This window comes from Podarcis cretensis, assembly GCF_951804945.1.
Source record: "Podarcis cretensis genome assembly, chromosome: 4".
Taxonomy (NCBI): Eukaryota; Metazoa; Chordata; class Lepidosauria; order Squamata; family Lacertidae; genus Podarcis; species Podarcis cretensis.
Window position 1 is genome coordinate 4,307,587 of NC_137173.1, and position 20,725 is coordinate 4,328,311.

General features: G+C 49.3%; 1 protein-coding gene across 3 annotated transcripts in view; it reads left to right on the forward strand.

Moving 5' to 3' along the window:
• Positions 1 to 20,725, forward strand: part of ARRB1 (arrestin beta 1) — a 137,926-nt gene that overhangs the window by 67,965 nt on the left and 49,236 nt on the right. Inside the window, exons 1-2 of one of the 3 annotated variants that reach the window (XM_079973933.1) lie at positions 5,090 to 5,369; positions 18,632 to 18,662. In XM_079973933.1, coding sequence (XP_079830059.1) covers positions 5,269 to 5,369; positions 18,632 to 18,662 — 132 coding nt within the window. In that variant the 5' untranslated portion in view covers positions 5,090 to 5,268. Of the gene's footprint in view, positions 1 to 5,089; positions 5,370 to 18,631; positions 18,663 to 20,725 lie in introns of those variants that run through there. The other 2 variants (XM_079973934.1, XM_079973935.1) reach the window with 2 other exon arrangements.

A 20,725-nucleotide genomic window follows, 5' to 3' on the forward strand; every position in this document is an offset into this window, starting at 1 on the left:
CTTACAAAACTTATTGTAGTCCTACTAGCATAATTTGTTGATTACAGTTGGTCTTCAAATAGTTTGTATATTTCTTCCAATCTTCTGTGAATCTCTGGTCCCACAGGTTTCGAATCCTTCCTGTCATTTTATCTAATTCTGCGTACAGTGGTACCTCGGGTTAAGTACTTAATTCGTTCCGGAGGTCTGTTCTTACCCTGAAACTGTTCTTAACCTGAGATACCACTTTAGCTCATGGGGCCTCTTGCTGCTGCCGCGCCACCAGAGCCCAAGTTCTGTTCTTATCCTGAAGCAAAGTTCTTAACTTGAAGCACTATTTCTGGGTTAGTGGAGTCTGTAACCTGAAGCATATGTAACCTGAAGCGTATGTAACCCGAGGTACCACTGTAGTCCATTAATTTTGTCTGCCATTCTTCTTTCGTTGGAATTTCTTCTTGCTTCCATTTCTGGGCTAACAATACTCTTGCCCAGTGGCGTAGTGTGGGGGGTGCAGGGGGGGCCGGCCGCACCGGGCACAACATCTGGGGGTTAGGGTTAGGGGGCGCAAATCCACGGGTTAGGGGGCGCAAATCCACGGGTTAGGGGGTGCAAATTACTTGCCTTGCCCCGGGTGCTGACAACCCACGCTACGCCACTGCTCTTGCCGCTGTTGTTGCGTATAAAAACAATTTAACATCTCGTCTATTAATGTCCTCACCTATAATACCAAGTAAAAAATGCTTCTGGTTTTTTAAAAAATGAATATTTCAACATCTTTTTCATCTCCTTATATGACGCTGCACTTCTATGATTCTGTCTCTGATCACATCTGGCTGCAAAAGAGGAGGGAGAGAACTTACTTCATATTCTTCAGAGTTTCCCCCTGAAATCTCATCCACAGGCCAAGTCCTGATACGCCTTGTGTCAATTTGCGTTGCAGGGAGTTGGTTAGTCACTATTCCTACATGGCGGGGGGGGGGGTGGACTAGATGACCCTTAGGGTCCCTTCCAGCTCTACAATGCCAAGATTCTAAGTGATGCCCTGCCTGCTGCCATTTCAGCATGCTTTCCCCCTGCAAAAATAGAACTCTCGGGGACAAGCTAGACATTTGGGAGCGTTTCCTCCCGAGATTTCAGAGGAATACTTTCCATTGGGAAATCTTAACAGGGTGGTTCAGCAGGACTTCAAAGCACACACAGCGTTCCCACCCCCTTCACCTGGGAGCCAGACACCCTCCCCACCTGTTGGATTGAAAGTAAAGGATTTTCAGTCCTTCTGCCCCGGTGCCTCTTATCTTATAAACTCTGGTGCTTCAGCAAGGATGAGTGTCTGGCTGTTAGTTCTGCGATAAGGGGCTCCGTGAAGCATCTGCAACCTCCTTTTATAGATTTCTGGTTAGTAACGAGCTGCTTAAGACGATAGCTGCGCCTGTACATCCTCTGGTGGATATTAACAAGGCTTTAGCGAAGGTGGAGAAATGATTTAAGGAACATAGATAAGGATGCAGAGACCAGCCGCCACACAGGCTGCGAAGGCTTTGAAGTCGTGCTGTTGGAAAATGGACAATGGGTTAAAAGATGAGTTTCTGCAAGAAGAGAGAGAGAGAGAGAGAGGAGCGCAGAGGGGCAGTGCCTGCACATCGCAAGAATAAGGCTTTGTTTCCAGTCGTATTGCCTGGCTTATTGGCCGTCTTAACAGGGCGATGCAGCAGCAAAAAAAGCTAATACTATTCTCGGCTGTGTCCACAGAAATCTGGAATCCCAGTGGAGGGAAGTCATAGCCCTGTTCTATTCTGCCTTGGTCAGGCCACACCTGGAATACTGTGTCTAGTTCTGGGTACCACAGTTTAAGAAAGCCACTCCCGGCTGCATCACCCTCTGGCCAGCCAATCGGCTGGCTCTGGGGGCGTGGCCTGCCTTATTTAAGGCAGGCGCGGCTGGGAATCTCCCTCTTTTGCCGCCTACCAGCTGTTCCTGTTTTCCCACCCTCCCACCCTATAAGGTTCTTGTTCCTTGACCTTGCTATGGACTTTGCGGAGCCTGATAGGAATTTTTCCACTTGGCAAATTGGCACCATCCACTTGGTTTTTGCCTACCTCGTAGCAAACCGTCACAACTTTCTTGGTCTTGGCGGTTAGGCATTGGTATTGGTATAGATGGAAGAGGGGAGGTAGCGCCATCACCTGCCCCACATATTGAAGGGTAGTCCGATAAAGGATTCCGGGGGGCGTGGCCCTGTCCGAAGTCTAGGGACAGGGCCTAAGGCACGCCCCCTAGTGGTGACCCTGGAGGAGTTCCTAGTTGATGTGCATCAGCAGGGCTCCCCCTACTGGTGGTTAACCCTTCCTGGACTTGAAGCAGACAGGTTGAAGCCGGATATAGTCTGTTAGGACCAATGCCTAAGCCAAAACTGCTCATCACCTGTAACCAATAAAGTTGTGGCCTTATTTAGCCCATTAACCTTAATAATTGTGTCATGTGTCATTATTTCCACTGGCGGGGGGGGGGGGGGACGGACTCGCCCTGCAAGGATATTGACAAGCTGGAAGGTGGTGGGCAGAGGAGGGTGACCATAGAATCATAGTATCTGGAAACCAAGCCTTGTGAGGAGTAGTTCAAGGAACTGGGTAGGTTAAGCCTGGAAAAGAGGAGACTGAGAGGAGATATGATTGCCACCTCCAAATATCTAAAGGGTTGACACATAGATGGAGCAAGCTGGTTTTTCTCCTGTTCTGGAGGGTACAAGCCAAAGGATTCTAGTGGCTATAAAGGAGAGTCTGATTAAACACTAGGAAGAACTTTCTGGCCCTAAGAGCTGTTTGACAGTGGGAGAGGTTTGTTGGGCTTGAATCCTGCTTCCAGGGGTTCCCTGTAATGGGCACCTGATTGGCCGCTGTGAGAACAGGACGCTGGACAAGATGGGCCTCCCTGGGCCTGATCCAGCTGGCCTTTCTTAAGTTTGGATGTTCTGAGCTCCTGTCAGGGTTGTGGGTTCGATCCCTGCATTGGGCAAAAGTTTCCTGCCTTGCAAGGGTTTGGACCAGATAACCATTCCGACTCTACAATTCTATGAGTCTCCAAATGCCACACACTGGATCCGCACCCCTTCCCCAAATTGGCCCCCCTGCCAAAACGGTACTGGGTCTCTCCCCTCTTCCCCATCCTTGCCCTCAGATGCCTCTGTAGTGCTGCTAATTTGCATGCCGAAGAGCTTCCCTTAATGAGCTCCCTGGTAGGGAAACAGCTGTGGCTGTCATGGCAACTGCCGGGCTTTGACATCCCTCCTTGGGAGGAGTCTCAGCAGGTGATTTGGGGGGGGGATCCCGCCTCCCTGCCTCTGCTCCTCCCCCAATTCATCAATCTCCCCTTTTTAGCCAGGTATGGGGTGTGTGTGGCTGTCTCTGTTGGGGGGGGGGAGTTCCAGATGGGGAGAGAGAGTCCCCTTGCCTTGCTGGGCACCCAAGCTCATTAGCGTTTTTTATTTCCTAGGGAGGCCGCGCTAATGATTTACTCAAGTCACTTTGATTCTTATTTGGGGAGGGGGGAGCGCTGTGCAAGAGAGAGAGGGAGCACAGCAATGAAAAATTCATGGGACCATGACTAAAACATGACAGCCCGCAAGGTGTCTACAGATTTGCTGGGAACGCATGGTGCCAACGGGGGAAGGGGAAGTGATGCTTTATTGCAAATACCGTATTTTTTGCTCTATAAGACTCACTTTTTCCCTCCTAAAAAGTAAGGGGAAATGTGTGTGCGTCATATGGAGCAAATGCAGGCTGCGCAGCTATCCCAGAACCAGAACAGCAAGAGGGATTGTTGCTTTCACTGTGCAGCGATCCCTCTTGCTGTTCTGGCTTCTGAGATTCAGAATATTTTTTTTCTTGTTTTCCTCCTCCAAAAACTAGGTGCGTCTTGTGGTCTGGTGCGTCTTATAGAGTGAAAAATACAGTAATTTGTTGTTGTTTAGTCATTTAGTCCTGCCCGACTCTTCGTGACCCCCTGGACCAGAGCACACCAGGCCCTCCTGTCTTCCACTGCCTCCGGCAGTTTGGTCAGACTCATGCTGGTAGCTTCGAGAACACTGTCCCACCATCTCGTCCTCCGTCGTCCCCTTCTCCTTCTGCCCTCCATCTTTCCCAACATCAGGGTCTTTTCCAGGGAGTCTTTTCTTCTCATGAGGTGGCCAAAGTATTGGAGCCTCAGCTTTCAGGATCTGTCCTTCCAGTGAGCACTCAGGGCTGATTTCCTTCAGAATGGAGAGGTTTGATCTTCTTGCAGTCCATGGGACTCTCAAGAGTCTCCTCCAGCACCATAGTTCAAAAGCATCCATTCTTCGGCAATCAGCCTTCTTGATGGTCCAGCTCTCACTTCCATACATCACTACTGGGAAACCCATGGCTTTAACTATACGGACCTTTGTTGGCAAGGTGATGTCTCTGCTTCAAGTTACAAGAAAGGAGTTTCTGAATAAACATCAGGAAGAGCTTTCCGACAGTCAGGGCTGTTCAGTGGTGGAACTGTCTCCCTCCAGAGGTTGTGGACTCTCCTTCCTTGGAAGTGTTTAGACAAAGCTTGGATGGCCATCTGTCAGGGATGCTTTGCCTGAGATTCCCGCATTGCAAGGGGTTGGACTAGATGACCCTCGGGGTCCCTTCCAACTCTATGATTCTGTGATTCTATGAGCCCAGTACAGAAGGTGCTAAGAAGATGGCAGGCCGGGAGGAGGAGGGGTTCATCTGAGGCAGAGAACTGGCAGAGAAAAGGGCTGTGGTTCAGTGGCAAAGCCTCTGTTTCAGATGCAAGAGGTCCTAGGTAGCGCTGGGAGGAAACCTAGAGCGGCTGCCAGTCAGGGTGGACAATATGGATCTTGATGGACCAGTGACCTGATTCTGAGGGAGGCAGATTCCCTCCCTGCTTCCCTCTGAAGCTGCAGAGACGTGGAATGCTCTCTTGCTTTTGAAACATCCGGCTGCTTCTTGGGCTGTGGCCGGGTGGTTTGTTTTCGTGTTTCTCTGGAAGCAGCTGGGTTGTGACGAATAATAGCGGGATTTCCTTTGCACCGCCGCCTCAAGAAAAACCTTTGAAGGCCCGCGGGCTGGGAAGCGGCTGCTTGCTTGCTTGCATCCCGGCCTCCCCCCCCCCCAATACCTTGCCCTGGCGTTCCAGCTGAGTGCTTTCCGTGGATCTGGGGAGGCCCCCTTGAGACCCAGTCAAGGAACAGCTTTCTCTCTCTCCCTCCCTCGGTCGTGACTGCTGCCGGCTGCTCGCTTGGCGAGCCGGAGAGCCCTGATGAAGGGGGCACAGGGAGATTCGGCTAACAGGCCCCCCCTTGGCTTCAAAGGCAGGGATGGAGTCTTCAGGAACGCAGTTACAGAAGACTTGACAAAGCGGTAAGGGATTGTGCGGGGACGAGATCAGAGGATGCCGCAGCCAGAGCCCAGTCAAGGAAAATGATTCCCCGAGAAGGGAGCCACAGCGCCGGTACAGCAGATTCATTTTTCCAGAGCAGCAGTTTCTTTTTCTTACTCGCGGAGATGCATCAATTGCAGTTTGCTTTTCGTCTCCCGCAGCTGTCCCCCGGGAAATGAAGAGGGTTGGGGTTTTTTTGTAGTATCACCCAAAGTCTTAAGTACCTAACGATGTCATTGGGCTTCTACCTCTTTGGGGGGTGAGGGTGCTATTGGACAGTGCCTGTGACATCACTGCTGGCTGGCGCTCAGGGTGGTCCTCACCCTCTCTCATGCTGCGCATTTTTGGAAACTTAGAAAAGAGTTTTCTTTTCTTTTTTTTTAAAAAAAGCTGTAGGTTTGTGTTTTGGTAAAATCCTTGTTCACTTGGGTGGATGAGCTGTCCAGCAAGCTCTTCAAATGCGGGAGGGGAGTGCTTCAGAAATAACACCCTTCCTCCATGAGAGTATTTTTGCTTTTTATTAATGCATTTTCACTCCAGTTTTCTGAGCTAGAGTGCAAGAGAAAGAAAGAGAGAGAGAAGGAGAGAGAAAGGGAGGGGGGAATTTATTGGACAGAAAACACGTTCTCCGTAAGAAAAGAACAAACTGTGTGTTTTTTCCTAGGGCAGCCTTTCCCAACATTGTGCCCCCACCCAGATCTTGCTGGACTTCAACTTCCAGCACCTGTGCTGACTGGGGGGGGGGGCGAGTTACAGTCTGGCAACATCTGGAGGGCACTGGGTTGGGAAAGGCTGCCTTAGAGCAGAAATGTAATTTGCCTGTGTTCATCTCTGGGATTGCACAGGCACTAGGAAATGCACAACTGTGAGGTAATGCTTAAGAAATCTCACATGAGCGAGACTGTTCATTAAGACCCCCATCGCAGACCCACTGCAGGCACCTCTGCCTTCTGGCTCAGGCTGGTAGCAACTGGGGGGGAGCATGGCCTTCTTGGTGGTGGCCCCCTCAATTAAGGAGCGCTTTCCCCAGGGAGGCTTGCTTGCTGCCTACTTTACTGGGGCTAAGGCGAAAGGTGAAGCTGATTTGAATCTCTTGTGGTGTTTCAAATAATAGAATCAATTGGGGACTCAAAGCCACAACCCTGAGATTAAGAGTCTCATGCTGTACCAACTGAGCTATATTGTAGTGAATATCATTTGTTTGGTCTTGTATATACAGTGGTACCTTGGTTCTCAAACTTAATCTGTTCCGGAAGTCCATTCCGAAACCAAAGCGTTCCAAAACCAAGGGGTGCTTTCCCATAGAAAGTAATGCAAATCGGATTAATCCGTTCCAGACTTTTAAAAACAACCCCTAAAACAGCAATTTAACATGGATTTTACTGTCTAACGAGACCATTGATCCACAAAATGAAAGCAATCAACAATGTACAGTGGTACCTCGGGTTAAGTACTTAATTCGTTCTGGAGGTCCGTTCTTAACCTGAAACTGTTCTTAACCTGAAGCACCACTTTAGCTAATGGGGCCTCCCGCTGCTGCTGCGCCGCCGGAGCACGATTTCTGTTCTCATCCTGAAGCAAAGTTCTTAACCCGAGGTACTATTTCTGGGATCGCAGAGTCTATAACCTGAAGCGTATGTAACCTGAAGCGTATGTAACCCGAGGTACCACTGTATTGCAGTCACACAATCAATCGGTGGCTGAACTGGGTTCCACACAGTCACAAAAACAGAACGAAAAAGAGCCACAAAAACGCAAAATAAATAGCAAAAACAGACAGACCTCAGCGTAACACTCAAAACGGAGCACGTTCGGCTTCTGAAAAAAGTCCGCAAACCCGAAAACTTACTTCCGGGTTTGCAGTGTTTGGGTTCCAAGTTGTTTGAGTGCCAAGGCATTTGAGAACCAAGGTACCACTGTATAATGTTACTGTTGGTCTCCTTTTCTGCTTTCTTTGTGTGCGCATTTCAAATTGTGTCCGTTGCAAATGGATTGGTTTGAACCTTTGACACGTGGAGGTGTTTGCCTCCTTGGTGGATTTTGATTGATTGATTGATTGAAAGGCTGGATACAGTCGTAAGCAGAGACCTGCAGCTGAATCAGGCCAGTGGCCCCTTCTAGTCTAGCATCCTGTTCTCACAGTGGCCAACTAAATTCCCAATAATATGGGAAGCCTGCAAGGGGGATCCAAGTGTAGACCCCTCTCCCCTCCTGACATTTCCAGCAATGGGTATTCAAAAGCATTGCAGCCTCCAAAAGTGAAAGGAGAGCAGAGCCATTGTGGCCAGGAGCCACCAGTCGTCTTATCCTCCAGGGCAGAAGTGTTTTAAATTGGTCGATAAAAGCATTCTCTAGAAATGCACCTCCCATTCTTGGTCCAGGAGTTGCTCGCAATTTCATCTCTTCTCTGCTGATGTAAGCTCCTAGCTTAAAGGTAAAGGTACCCCTGACCGTTAGGTCCAGTCGCGGACGACTCTGGGGTTGCGGCACTCATCTCGCTCTATAGGCTGAGGGAGCCGGCGTTTGTCTGCAGACAGTTTTTCTGGGTCATGTGGCCAGCATGACTAAGCCGCTTCTGGCGAAACCAGAGCAGTGCACGGAAACGCCATTTACCTGGAGCGGTACCTATTTATCTACAGTGGTGCCTCGCAAGACGAAATTAATCCGTTCCGTGAGTCTCTTCGTCTAGCGGTTTTTTTTGTCTTGCGAAGCAAGCCCATTGACGGCTTAGCGAATTAGTGCTATTAGTGGTTTAGCGGCTTTTAGCGGCGTAGCGGATAAGCGGATAAGCGGCTTAGCGGCTTAGAAAAAGGGGGGGAAAGGGGGGAAAAACTGCAGGAACTCGCAAGACGTTTTCGTCTTGCGAAGCAAGCCCATAGGAAATTCGTTTTGCGAAGCACCTCCAAAACGGAAAACTCTTTCGTCTAGCGAGTTTTCCGTCTTGCGGGGCATTCATCTTGCGGGGCACCACTGTACTTGCACTTTGACATGCTTTCGAACTGCTAGGTTGGCAGGAGCAGGGACCGGGCAATGGGAGCTCATCCTTTCGTGGGATTCGAACAGCCGACCTTCTGATCGGCAAGCCCCAGGTTCTGTGGTTTAGACCACAGCGCTACCCGTGTCCCACCCAAGCTCCTTGCTTAGGTACAGCATAACAGAGGAACACAAGGAGAGTCTCCTGGATCAGGCCGATGGCCCCTTCTAGTCCGGCATCCCATTCTCACTGGGACCAACCAGGGTAAGGTAAAAGGTAAAGGACCCCTGGACGGTTAAGTCCAACTATGGGGTTGCGGCGCTCTTCTCGCTTTCAGGCCAAGGGAGCCGGTGTTTGTCCACAGACAGCTTTCTGGGTCATGTGGCCAGCAGGACTAAGCCGCTTCTGGCACAATGGGAAACCGTGACGGAAACCAGAGCGCATGGAATCAATGTTTACCTTCCCTCCAGAGCGGTACCTGTTTATCTACTTGTACTGGCGTGCTTTCGAACTGCTAGGCTGTCAGGAGCAGGGGCAGAGCAATGGGAGCTCACCCCATTGCAGGGATTTGAACTGGCGACCTTCTGATCGGCAAGCCCAAGAGGCTTGGTGGTTTAGACCACAGCACCACCCGCGTCTGTGTACAGAGCATTGTCCATGCACACTGCCTCCGGCTCAGTGCCGGATTTACATATAACCTAAATAAGATATAGCTTAGGGCCCCGCTTTCTTGGGGGGGGGCCCAAAAAATTGTAAAGGAAAAAAAAACCTGGATGTACATTTCCAAAATATAAGATAATAAAATAAAATAAAACCTACATACAGCGGCTAGTAGCCACTGACAGCCCCCACCTTCTCCACAAATTTGCCTCTTGAAGCCATCTAGGTGGCTGGCCATCTCTGCCTCCAGTGGCAGGGAGTTCCATAGTTTAACTATGAGCTGCGTAAAGGAACTCCTTCCTTTTCTCTGTCCCAAATCTTCCAACATTCAGCTTCATTTAGATGCTCGTGAGTTCCAGCGTAATGGGGTGGGGGTTGGAGGTTAGGAACATTTCTCGATCCGCTTTTCTTCACACAATGCATAATTTTGCAAACTTCTCCACCCCCTCAATCCCTCGGGATGAGGCGTTGGCCTGAAGCCCTCGCCGCCCTGCTTTTGCATTAGCTTGCAAACGGTTTCCCCAAAAGTTGCACTTAAGGGCATGTTTTAAAATGTGAAAAGGTTATTTCTAAATGTTTGGGCGCAGGCCGGATGGTAGAGGAAAGGGAAGCTGGGGGGTAAACAAGAGGGAGAGAACAAGGTGATTTGTGCCATTATTTTAAGTTGCAAATCACCCCGCGGGGCACGGACGGAAATGTAGTTTGTGCATGTGCTAAATAAATAAATAGCAATAAAAATACAAAATGCTCATCTGCATCTTCGGGAAAAGGCAAGCTGCAGGTTAAAATGATCAATGAATAGTGGTGGGTCAGGGGTGGGGTTTGGACAATATTTTCTGGTGTGGTCCCTTTCTCCAGTATCTTGCTGTGTCTTCGCTTCCTTTTCCATCCTGGCGTCCTCCAGATGTTTTGGACTACAAAACCTCTGGCGGGCATCAGGTTGGCAGGGGCTGCTACCCTAGGGAGCAGTCAGCGCAGTCCCCTAGAACTGATGGGAATTGTAGTTCAGAACTTCCAGGGCAGTGTCAGAAACTCAGCTATAGAAGCCAGGCGGCAAATGGCTTCTTAAACCAAGGTTGTGGTCAGCAAAACAGAATACCTAGTTACCATTATGGGGCAAGTCTTATTTTTCAAATGGTGGACTGACTGTGATAGATTCTCCATTAAATATCTGGCTAGTTCAGAGGACCAGTTAAGAGCTTTGAAAAATCAAAGAAGAAAAGTCTCTTGATCCAGGGACAGCCCACATATATATTGGCCTATTCCCACCTCTTTTTCTTCATGACCATTCATAAAGCAAGAATACTCTTCGCAACGGTGAGCAGGGCAGCGGGGGGGGGGGGGCGTAAGTAAAGAAAAGCTACAACAATTAACTACAACTTTGTTCACTGCTGATGCTCAGGCTGCGCAGAAAAAGCAATTTGCTTCCTGAAATTCATTCTGATAGCGCAAATAAAATAGAACGGATAGAATTCTACAAGATGGGATCCTAGTGAGTGAAAACAAGATCCATCATCATAATAATAATAATAATAATAATAATAATAACAACAACAACAACAACAACAACAACAACAACAACAACAACCACCCCTTCATGGATCACTGCCTTGCCGTGGCGAAGGGGCTTGAATAACTCAGAGAAGCTATGAGCTATACTGTGCAGGGCCACCCAAGATGGACAGGTCATAGTGGAGAGTTTTGACCAAACGTGATCCACCTGGAGCAGGAACCGGCAAGCCACTCCAGTATCCCTGCCAAGAAATCTCCATGGACAAAGACAACAGGCATATAAAAGTTATGTTGGGAAAGATGGAGGGCACAAGAAGAAGGGGATGACAGAGGATGAGATGGTTGGACAGTGTTCTCGAAGCTACCAGCATGAGTCTGACCAAACTGCGGGAGGCAGTGGAAGACAGGAGTGCCTGGCGTGCTCTGGTCCATGGGGTCACAAAGAGTCGGACACGACTAAACAACTAAACAACTAAGCAACAACAACAACAGCAACAACAACAACAACAATTTATTTATTTATACCCCACCCATCTGGCTGAGTTTCCCCAGCCACTCTGGGCTGCTCCCAGTTGAGGGTTAAAAACAATACAGCATTAAATATTTAAAACTTCCCTAAACAGGGCTGCCTTCAGATGTCTTTTAAAGATAAGATAGCTGCTTATTTCCTTCACATCTGAAGGGAGGGCATTCCACAGGGCGGGTGCCACTACCAAGAAGGCCCTCTGCCTGGTTCCCTGTAACCTCACTTCTCGCAATGAGGGAACCGCCAGAAGATCCTCGGAGCTGGACCTCAGTGTCTGGGCTGAACGATGGGGGTGGAGACGCTCCTTCACGTCTACTGGACCAAGGCCATTTAGGGCTTTAAAGGTCAGCACCAACACTTTGAATTGTGCTCAGAAACATACTGGGAGCCAATGCATCTCTCAGGACCAGTGTTATGTGGTCCCAGCGGCTGCTCCCAGTCACCAATCTAGCTGCTGCATTCTGGATTAATTGCAGTTTCTGGGTCACCTTCAAAGGTAGCCCCACATAGAGTGCATTGCAGTAGTCCAAGCGGGAGATAACTAGAGCATGCACCACTCTGGCGAGACAGGCAGGGTCTCATCTTGCGTACCAGATGGAGCTGGTAAACAGCTGCCCTGGACACAGAATTGACCTGCACCTCCATGGACAGCTGTGAGTCCAAAATGACTCCCAGGCTGTGCACCTGGTCCTTCAGGGACACAGTTACCCCATTCAGGACCAGGGAGTCCTCCACACCTGCCCGCCTCCTGTCTCCCAAATACAGTACTTCTGTCTTGTCAGGATCCAACCTCAATCTGTTAGCCGCCATCCATCCACCAACCACCTCCAGGCACTCACACAGGACCTTCACCACCTTCACTGGTTCCGATTTGAAAGAGAGGTAGAGCTGGGTATCATCCGCATACTGATGAACACCCAGCCCAAACCCCCTGATGATCTCTCCCAGCGACTCCAAGGATCCGCAGGTGGAGATACAAGGCACAAATCTGGGCATCTTCACTTGGTCGCAAGTGGTTGACAGCCTGTTGCAAAATGTGCCTGGCGCCTGGCTAATTTCGAACCCTGTTCCAGAGTCAGGCCTGGGCCAAAAGGAAATGCAGTTCCAAGAGGAACGTAAGAAGAGTCTGCCAGATCAGGCCCATGGCCAATCTAGTCCGTCATCCTCACCCAGATGCCCACAAGCAGGATCTGAACACGGAAGCAACTTTCCCCTCTTGCCGTTTCCAGCAACTGGTATTTAATAATAATAATAATAATAATTTATTATTTATACCCTGCCCATCTGGCTGAGTTTCCCCAGCCACTCTGGGCGGCTCCCAATCAGTGTTAAAAACAATACAGCATTACATATTAAAAACTTCCCTGAACAGGGCTGCCTTAAGATGTCTTCTGAATGTCAGGTAATTCTTTATCTCTTTGACATCTGATGGGAGGGCGTTCCACAGGTCGGGTGCCACTACCGAGAAGGCCCTCTGCCTGGTTCCCTGTAGCCTCACTTCTCGCAATGAGGGAACCGCCAGAAGGCCCTCGGCGCTGGATCTCAGTGTCCGGGCTGAACGATGGGGGTGGAGATGCTCCTTCAGGTATACAGGACCGAGGCCGTTTAGGGCTTTAAAGGTCAGCACCAACACTTTGAATCGTGCTCGGAAACGTACTGGGAGCCAGTGCAGATCTCTCAGAACCGGTGTTATGTGGTCCCGGCGGCCACTCCCAGTCACCAGTCTAGCTGCCGCATTCTGGATTAATTGCAGTTTCCGGGTCACCTTCAAAGGTAGCCCCACGTAGAGCGCGTTGCAGTAGTCCAAGCGTGAGATAACCAGAGCATGCACCACTCTGGCGAGACAGTCCGCGGGAAGGTAGGGTCTTAGCCTGCGTACCAGGTGGAGCTGGTAGACAGCTGCCCTGGACACAGAGTTAACCTGCGCCTCCATGGACAGCTGTGAGTCCAAAATGACTCCCAGGCTGCGCACCTGGTCCTTCAGGGGCACAGTTACCCCATTCAGGACCAGGGAATCCTCCACACCTGCCCGCCTCCTGTCCCCCAAAAACAGTACTTCTGTCTTGTCAGGATTCAACCTCAATCTGTTAGCCGCCATCCAACCTCCAACCGCCTCCAGGCACTCACACAGGACCTTCACCGCCTTCACTGGTTCTGATTTAAAGGAGAGGTAGAGCTGGGTGTCATCTGCATACTGATGAACACCCAGTCCAAACCCCCTGATGATCTCTCCCAGCGGCTTCATATAGATGTTAAAAAGCATGGGGGAGAGGACGGAACCCTGAGGTACCCCACAAGTGAGGGCCCAAGGGTCTGAACACTCATCCCCCACCACCACTTTCTGAACACGGCCCAGGAGGAAGGAGCGGAACCACTGTATAACAGTGCCCCCAGCTCCCAGCCCCTCTAGACGGTCCAGAAGGATGTTATGGTCGATGGTGTCAAAGGCCGCTGAGAGATCCAGCAGAACTAGGAAACAGCTCTCACCTTTGTCCCTAGCCCGCCGGAGATCATCAACCAGCGCGACCAAGGCAGTTTCAGTCCCATGGTGAGGCCTGAATCCCGATTGGAAGGGATCCAAATGGTCCGTTTCCTCCAGGCGTGCTTGGAGTTGTTCAGCAACCACCCGCTCAATCACCTTGCCCAAGAATGGAAGATTTGAGACTGGGCGATAGTTGGCCAAATTGGCCGGGTCTAAAGATGTTTTTTTAAGAAGCGGTTTAATGACCGCCTCTTTCAGCGGGTCTGGGAAGGCTCCCTCACAGAGGGAAGCATTCACCACCCCGCAAAGCCCATCGCCCAGCCCTTCCCGGCTCGCTTTTATCAGCCAGGATGGGCAAGGATCAAGAAGACAGGTGGTCGGTTTCACTCGTCCAAGCAGCCTGTCCACATCCTCGGAGGTAACAGATTGAAATTGATCCCATATAACAGGACCAGACAGAACTCTAGCACTCTCCCGCCCCGGCCCTGCTCCCACTGTGGAGTCTACTTCCTTCTGAATCTGAGCGATTTTATCTGCAAAAAACTTTGCAAAAGCATTGCAGGAGATCTTGGGGTCCCTACCAGGCCCCGGTGGTACAGGTGGTTCCGATAAACTGCGAACCACCTGAAAAAGTCTCCTGCTGCTGTTTTCTGCAGATGCAATGGAGGCGGCGAAGAAAGCCCTCTTCGCCGTCGCCATTGCCACTTGGTAGGCTCGACGTTGAGCTCTAACCCGTGTCCGGTCTGATTCAGAATGAGTTTTCCGCCACCGGCGCTCTAGCCGTCTCAACGATTGTTTCATCACCCTCAGCTCCGGGGAGAACCACGGGGCTGTCCGGGCTCCATGCAATCGGAGAGGGCGCTTCGGAGCCAGACAGTCAATAGCCCTGGTTAACTCCGCATTCCAGCGTGCCACCAGGGAATCAGCTGAAAGGCCATCAACTTGGGATAAAGCATCCCCTACCACTCTCTGGAAGCCAATTGGATCCATTAAGTGGCGGGGGCGGACCATCCGAATCGGTCCCACCTCCCTGCGGAGGGGAAGGGTTGCGGAGAAGTCCAGTTGCACCAGGTAGTGATCTGACCATGGCACTTCTTTTGTTTCGCTTTTAGTTAATGTCAGATCACCAACATCCGTAGAGGTAAACACCAAGTCTAAGGCATGTCCGTGGCTATGAGTTGGGCCAGACTTATTCAGGGACAGCCCCATGGAGGCCATGCTTTCCACGAAGTCCCGAGCTGCCCCTTGTAAGGTCGTGTCGGCATGGATGTTAAAATCCCCCAGGACAACCAAGCTAGGTGTCTCCAGGAGTATATCCGCCACGACCTGAAGCAGCTCGGGCAGGGAATCCTTGGTGCAGCGGGGAGGTCGGTACACCAGTAGGAATCCTGTACTGCCCCTATTGCCCAACTTCCAGAACATGCACTCAGAAAACTGGGTCTTCCCAATAGGACGCCTGGTGCAGACTAATGACTTCCTAAAAATCGCTGCAACCCCCCCTCCCCGCCCACATGACCTGGGTTGCTGTGCGTAAGAGAAACCTGGTGGGCAAGCAGCGGCAAGGAGAGGCCCATCTGCCTCATCCAACCAGGTCTCTGTCACACATGCCAGGTCAAATCCTCCATCCACAATCAGGTCGTGGATGGCAGTGGTTTTATTCACCATTGACCTGGCATTGCACAGCAACACTTTCAGGTCATGTGGGTTTCCCTTGCTGATTACTGTATCCTTCCGGTCAGGACCAGACCTGGAGGCAGGGATAGTCCTCAAACAACGACTAAACCTGCCTCCTCGGTAATGACATGGTCTTTCCCTATTACCGTGGAGATGGAGCGTGGCCATCCTGGCTAGTAGCCACTGAAAGCCCTCTCCTCCTCCATGGATTTGTCTCCTCCTCCTCTGTCAAAAACATCCATGTTGCTGGCCGTCGCTGCCCCCTGTCCTGTGGCAGGGAGTTCCATAGTTATATATATATATATATATATATATATATATATATATATATACGCCTTCCCTTCCCGGTTCAGAAAACCGGGCTCAGGGTGGCTAACAACAAATTTAAAACACTTAATTGATGCAACAAAAAAACAGCATAAAATACAGTATAAAACGTGGATAACAATAAATTTAGAATTCAAAAATCAATTTAGGGGGGAAATCCATCCAATAAACATTCGATGATCACCAGGGCTAGCTGGCTAAATTAGTCCTATTTGGGCCAGCGAGGAGACCAGGGGAGAATTAGCTGAGGGATCCCAGAGTGGGTAATCTTCATAAAAAGGGGAGGGGGAGGAATAAAAGATCAGGCTAAGTTCAAATTGAAAGCCAGGCAGAATAGCTCTCTTACAGGCCCTGCGGAAGGAAGTTAAATCCTTTAAATCCTGAAGGCTGCCCTGTTTAGGGAAGTTTTTAATATTTAATGCTGTATTGCTTTTAACACTCGATTGGGAGCTGCCCAGAGTGGCTGGGGAAACCCAGCCAGATGGGCGGGATATAAATAATAAATTATTATATTGTTGTTGTTGTTGTTGTTGTTGTTGTTGTTATTATTATTGCTATTATTATTATTATTGACTGTGCGCTGCACGAAGAAGGGCGCTTCTTCCTTTTATCAGTCCTGAGTCGCCAGTTTGGGGTTGTTGGCAGCGGCGGCGTCTGGCTTGTGCCGGAAGTTTAGATTTTCTGATGGCAACGGAGGAATGGAAAACCCCAGAGGGAAATCCCTGGCTGTCATTTACCGCGCAGCAATAACGAGGACAAACTAGATTGCCACCAGCTTGTTCATTTGCCTGCTCGGCAAAGCTTGTCACTTAACGATGGAAATCTCAGTTTGAGTCTCTCATTACTGCAGTCAGGGATGTCGTAGAATCGAAGAATCTAAGAGTTGGGAGGGGATCCCAGCGGTCATCTATTCCAACCCCCTGCAATGCAGAAATCACACAGTGTCTGTATCTGTATTGGAGTCAAACTGGGGTCTGGTGTTGTTGTTTTTAAAAAAGGTGCAACTTGAGAAATCAGTTGATCCGGTTGTAGCGCTCCGGGTTCTCTGAGGGACGGTGTGTGTGCCGCAGCCCTGATTGACTTCTCGCAAAGCAAGGGGTGGATTGGGTCCCTCCATTGAGATGAATGAAGAGGCTGTGGCAGGTCAAGGGATTCTGTGCACCTGACTCCTCCTATTATTCATTTTTCTTTATTTGTGTAGCTGAAACAGCTGCAAAGTAAGATACATAAAAACAAGATAAAATACAGTCATACCTTGGGATAAATATGCTTCAGGATAAGTATTTTTGGGTTGTGCTCTGCGGCGACCCAGAAGTAACGGAGCATGCGCAGAAGTGGCGAAATGCGCTGTCACGTCTTACGTTCCGTTCGCATCCCGAGGTACCACTGTACACTGCAAAAGTTGAGATAATAATGATAATACTAGTAATACATTTTTATTTATACCCCGCCCTCCCCGGACAGAACCAGGCTCAGGGCGGCTAACACCAATAAAATTACAATAAAACGTAAAAGAAAAAGAAAAAACAGTTAATTAAAATACGGGTTAAAATACAGTTTAAAATGCAGCCTCATTTTCATAGTAGCCCATAAATCAAAACCATAAGGGCAGGGCAGCATAAGGGTCAGACTGAGTCCAAACCCAAGGCCAGGTGGAACAGCTCTGTCTTGTAGGCCCTGCAGAAAGATGTCAAGTCCCGCAGGGCCCTGGTCTCTTGTGACAGAGCATTCCACCAAGTCGGGGCCAGTACTGAAAAGGCCCTGGCCCTAGCTGAGACCAATGTAACCACCTTGCGGCTTGGGACCTCCAAACTGTTATTTGTGGACCTTAAGGTCCTCCGCGGGGCAGACCAGGAGAGGCGGTCCTCTAGGTATGAGATAATTATTCAAACCAGGCGTTCTGTCCAATAAAAATGAGCTCTACTTATAATCCATGCAGACCTTTCTCAGAATTGCCACTGTAATGGCAAAATGGACTGCCTGCTCAGAAATGTTAAGCGGACCTAGTAGAAAGTTGATCAGTTATTTATTTTAGAAAATTTATACGACTCTTGATGTGTGTGTGTGTGTGTGTGTGTGTGTATCAAAGCAGTTCACATGAAGTTTCAACAATAACACCAGGAAATTTTTTGCAGCCATACTTTAAAACTTAGAAAAGTTGAAATACTAAAACAGGTGAGAACTACGTCAACTTCCTAAACATCTAATTATCCTGGATATGTGTCAGCTGAGAGTTTTAAATCTTTGAAGAAAGCTGTTCTTAAGTCCCCATCAACTGGGCAAACAAGCAAGTGATGGGGTAAAAGTTCAGACACACATTACCCAGTCAGGGAATTCTCTGTGGATTGTTGGGATTTGTGAACAGAATATAGAGTTCTTGGTGGTGCGCGAGCTTAACATGACTCAACAATGTGATGCAGCAGCAAAAGAAAGGCTAATGCTATTATGGGCTGCATGGACAGTAGTATAGTGTGTCCAGGTTAAGGGAAGTCATAGAGCAATTCTATTCTGCTTTGGTCAGACCACACCTGGAATACTGTGTCCAATTTGGGACACCACAATTTAGGAAGGATGTTGACAAGCTGGAAGGTGTGCAGAGGAGTGCAACTAAGATTATCAAGGGACTGGGATCCAAACCTTATGAGGAACGGTTGAAGGAGCTGGGTATGTTTACCCTGAGAAAGAATAGACTGAGAGGAGATAGGATAGCCATCTTCTAATATCTCAAGAGTTGTCACATGGAAGAGGGAACAAGTTTGTTTTCTCCTGGTCCGGAGGGTAGGACTCGAACCCATGGCTTCAAGTTACAAGGAAAGAGATTCCAATTAAACAAGAAGAATGGTGAGAGCTGTTCGACAGTGGAAAGGGATGGACTCTCTTTCCTTGGAAGTTTTTAAGCAGAGATCGGATGGCCATCTGCCATGGCTGCTTTAGTTGAGATTCCTGCATTGTAGGGGGTTGGACTAGATGACCCTTGGGGTCCCTTCCAAGTCTACGATTTTATGCTTTGCACATTAGTTCCTGTGTGCTGAAGGTCTCTCTCATTCCCCCTCGCTCACCTTTTCCTTCCCCTCTTTTTTTTCCCCAGGGTGTTCAAGAAAGCCAGTCCCAATGGGAAGGTAAGCTGTACTTCTTCGCCAGTTCTTTGGGTTTCTTTCTTTTGGGGAAGTGGGAGAGAAGACGGAGGGGGAGGGATTTTGTTCTCATTATTTATTTCTGGGAATGGGGAACTTGCATCCTCCCTCCCTCTGGATGCAGGACTCAGACTTGGAAGAAAGCCTTCTGCTAAAAGCTTTAAGGCATCAATGAGTGTGGCCCGTCATCAAGGCAAGGCACAGCAGGTGTAAGGCATTGCTACACAAGCTTTGCATATTCTAGATGGATTGTTGAATATTTCGTTATTTGATACAAGTTTTATTATGACTTATTTGCATTGGATCGGATTCTTATGGGGTGTGCAATCTTTGTTGTATATTTCATAGAATCACAGAATCATGAAGTTGCCCGTCTGGTTCAACCCCCCGCAATGCAGGAATAATATTTTGCTGTTTCTCCTTCTTACAAGCTGCCTTGTGTATTTGTTTAGTCGTTTAGTCATGTCCAACTCTTCGTGACCCCATGGACCAGAGCACGCCAGGCACTTCTGTCTTCCACTGCCGCCCGCAGTTTGGTCAAACACATGCTGGTAGCTTCAAGAACACTGTCCAACCATCTCGTCCTCTGTCGTCCCCTTCTCCTTGTGCCCTCCATCTTTCCCAACATCAGGGTCTTTTCCAGGGAGTCTTCTCTTCTCCTGAGGTGGCCAAAGTATTGGAGCCTCAGCTTCAGGATCTGTCCTTCCAGTGAGCACTCAGGGCTGATTTCCTTCAGAATGGACAGGTTTGTCTTCTTGCAGTCCATGGGACTCTCAAGAGTCTCCTCCAGCACCAGAATTCAAAAGCATCCATTCTTCGGCGATCAGCCTTCTTTACTGTCCAGCTCTCACTTCCATACATCACTACTGGGAAAACCAGAACACAACACAACACAACACAACACAACACAACACAACACAACACAACACAACACAACACAACACAACACAATACAAGCTGTGGTGGATACTTGCTTCTGCCCCTTCACATAAATATATCTTTCTAGTTGTTTGTTTTTGACGGTAAGCTTCCTTGAGTCGCTGTCTGGACTCAATAAATAAGAGTTATGTGCAGCTTTGATTATTCTGCGTACCACCCTGAGATCTTGTGACGGTCCATAAATCTAATAAATAAATGAATGTCAAAAAAGGAGACCCCGACTAAACGTTAGGAATAACTCCCTGGGTGCAAGAGCTTCGACTCCCTCGGGAGGTTGTGGGCTCTCTTTCCTCAGGGGATTTTAAAGCAGAGGTTGGGCAGTCAAGGCTGCTTTAGCTGCAATCTCTGCATTGCAGGGGGTTCGTCTGAATGAGCCTCGTGGGGCCCCTTGCAGCTCTACAGTTCTGTGATTCTAAGACTCTTTGCATCGCTGTGGCAAGAAAAAAAGCAACTAATGGCTTTAATAAATAATTATAATTATAATAATAATAGTGAGTATACTGGCAAGCTTGTTCAGAATGCCAGCATCCACCATTTGGGCCGTCCTTCAGCTTGCCAGCAGGCTAAGTGCTTTTCATCCAAGGCAACAAAAGCCTCCTTGCAGACCAGCATCTTGTTGCTAGGCGAGCTCACCTGTGCTGCCTCAGCCTGACCCTGACACACATCACTCAGTGCTCTTACAAGAGGGGAAGGAGGATGCTGGATCGGATTGGCTGAAGGCGGGGAGACAGTCCCCAGGCCTGGAGGGCTTGCATTCTCCTGGCTGTGAGAGATGGATTTAACTGTGTGAGTGCCTGGAGGCAGTTGGAGGATGGATGGTGGCTAACAGATTGAGGTTGAATCCTGACAAGACAGAAGTACTGTTTTTTGGGGACAGGAGGTGGGCGGGTGTGGAGGACTCCCTGGTCCTGAATGGGGTAACTGTGCCCCTGAAGGACCAGGTGCGCAGCCTGGGAGTCATTTTGGACTCACAGCTGTCCATGGAGGCACAGGTCAATTCTGTGTCCAGGCCAGCTGTTTATCAGCTCCATCTGGTACTCTGGCTGAGACCCTCCCTACCCACAGACCACACTGTCAGAGTGGTGCATGCTCTGGTTATCTCCCGCTTG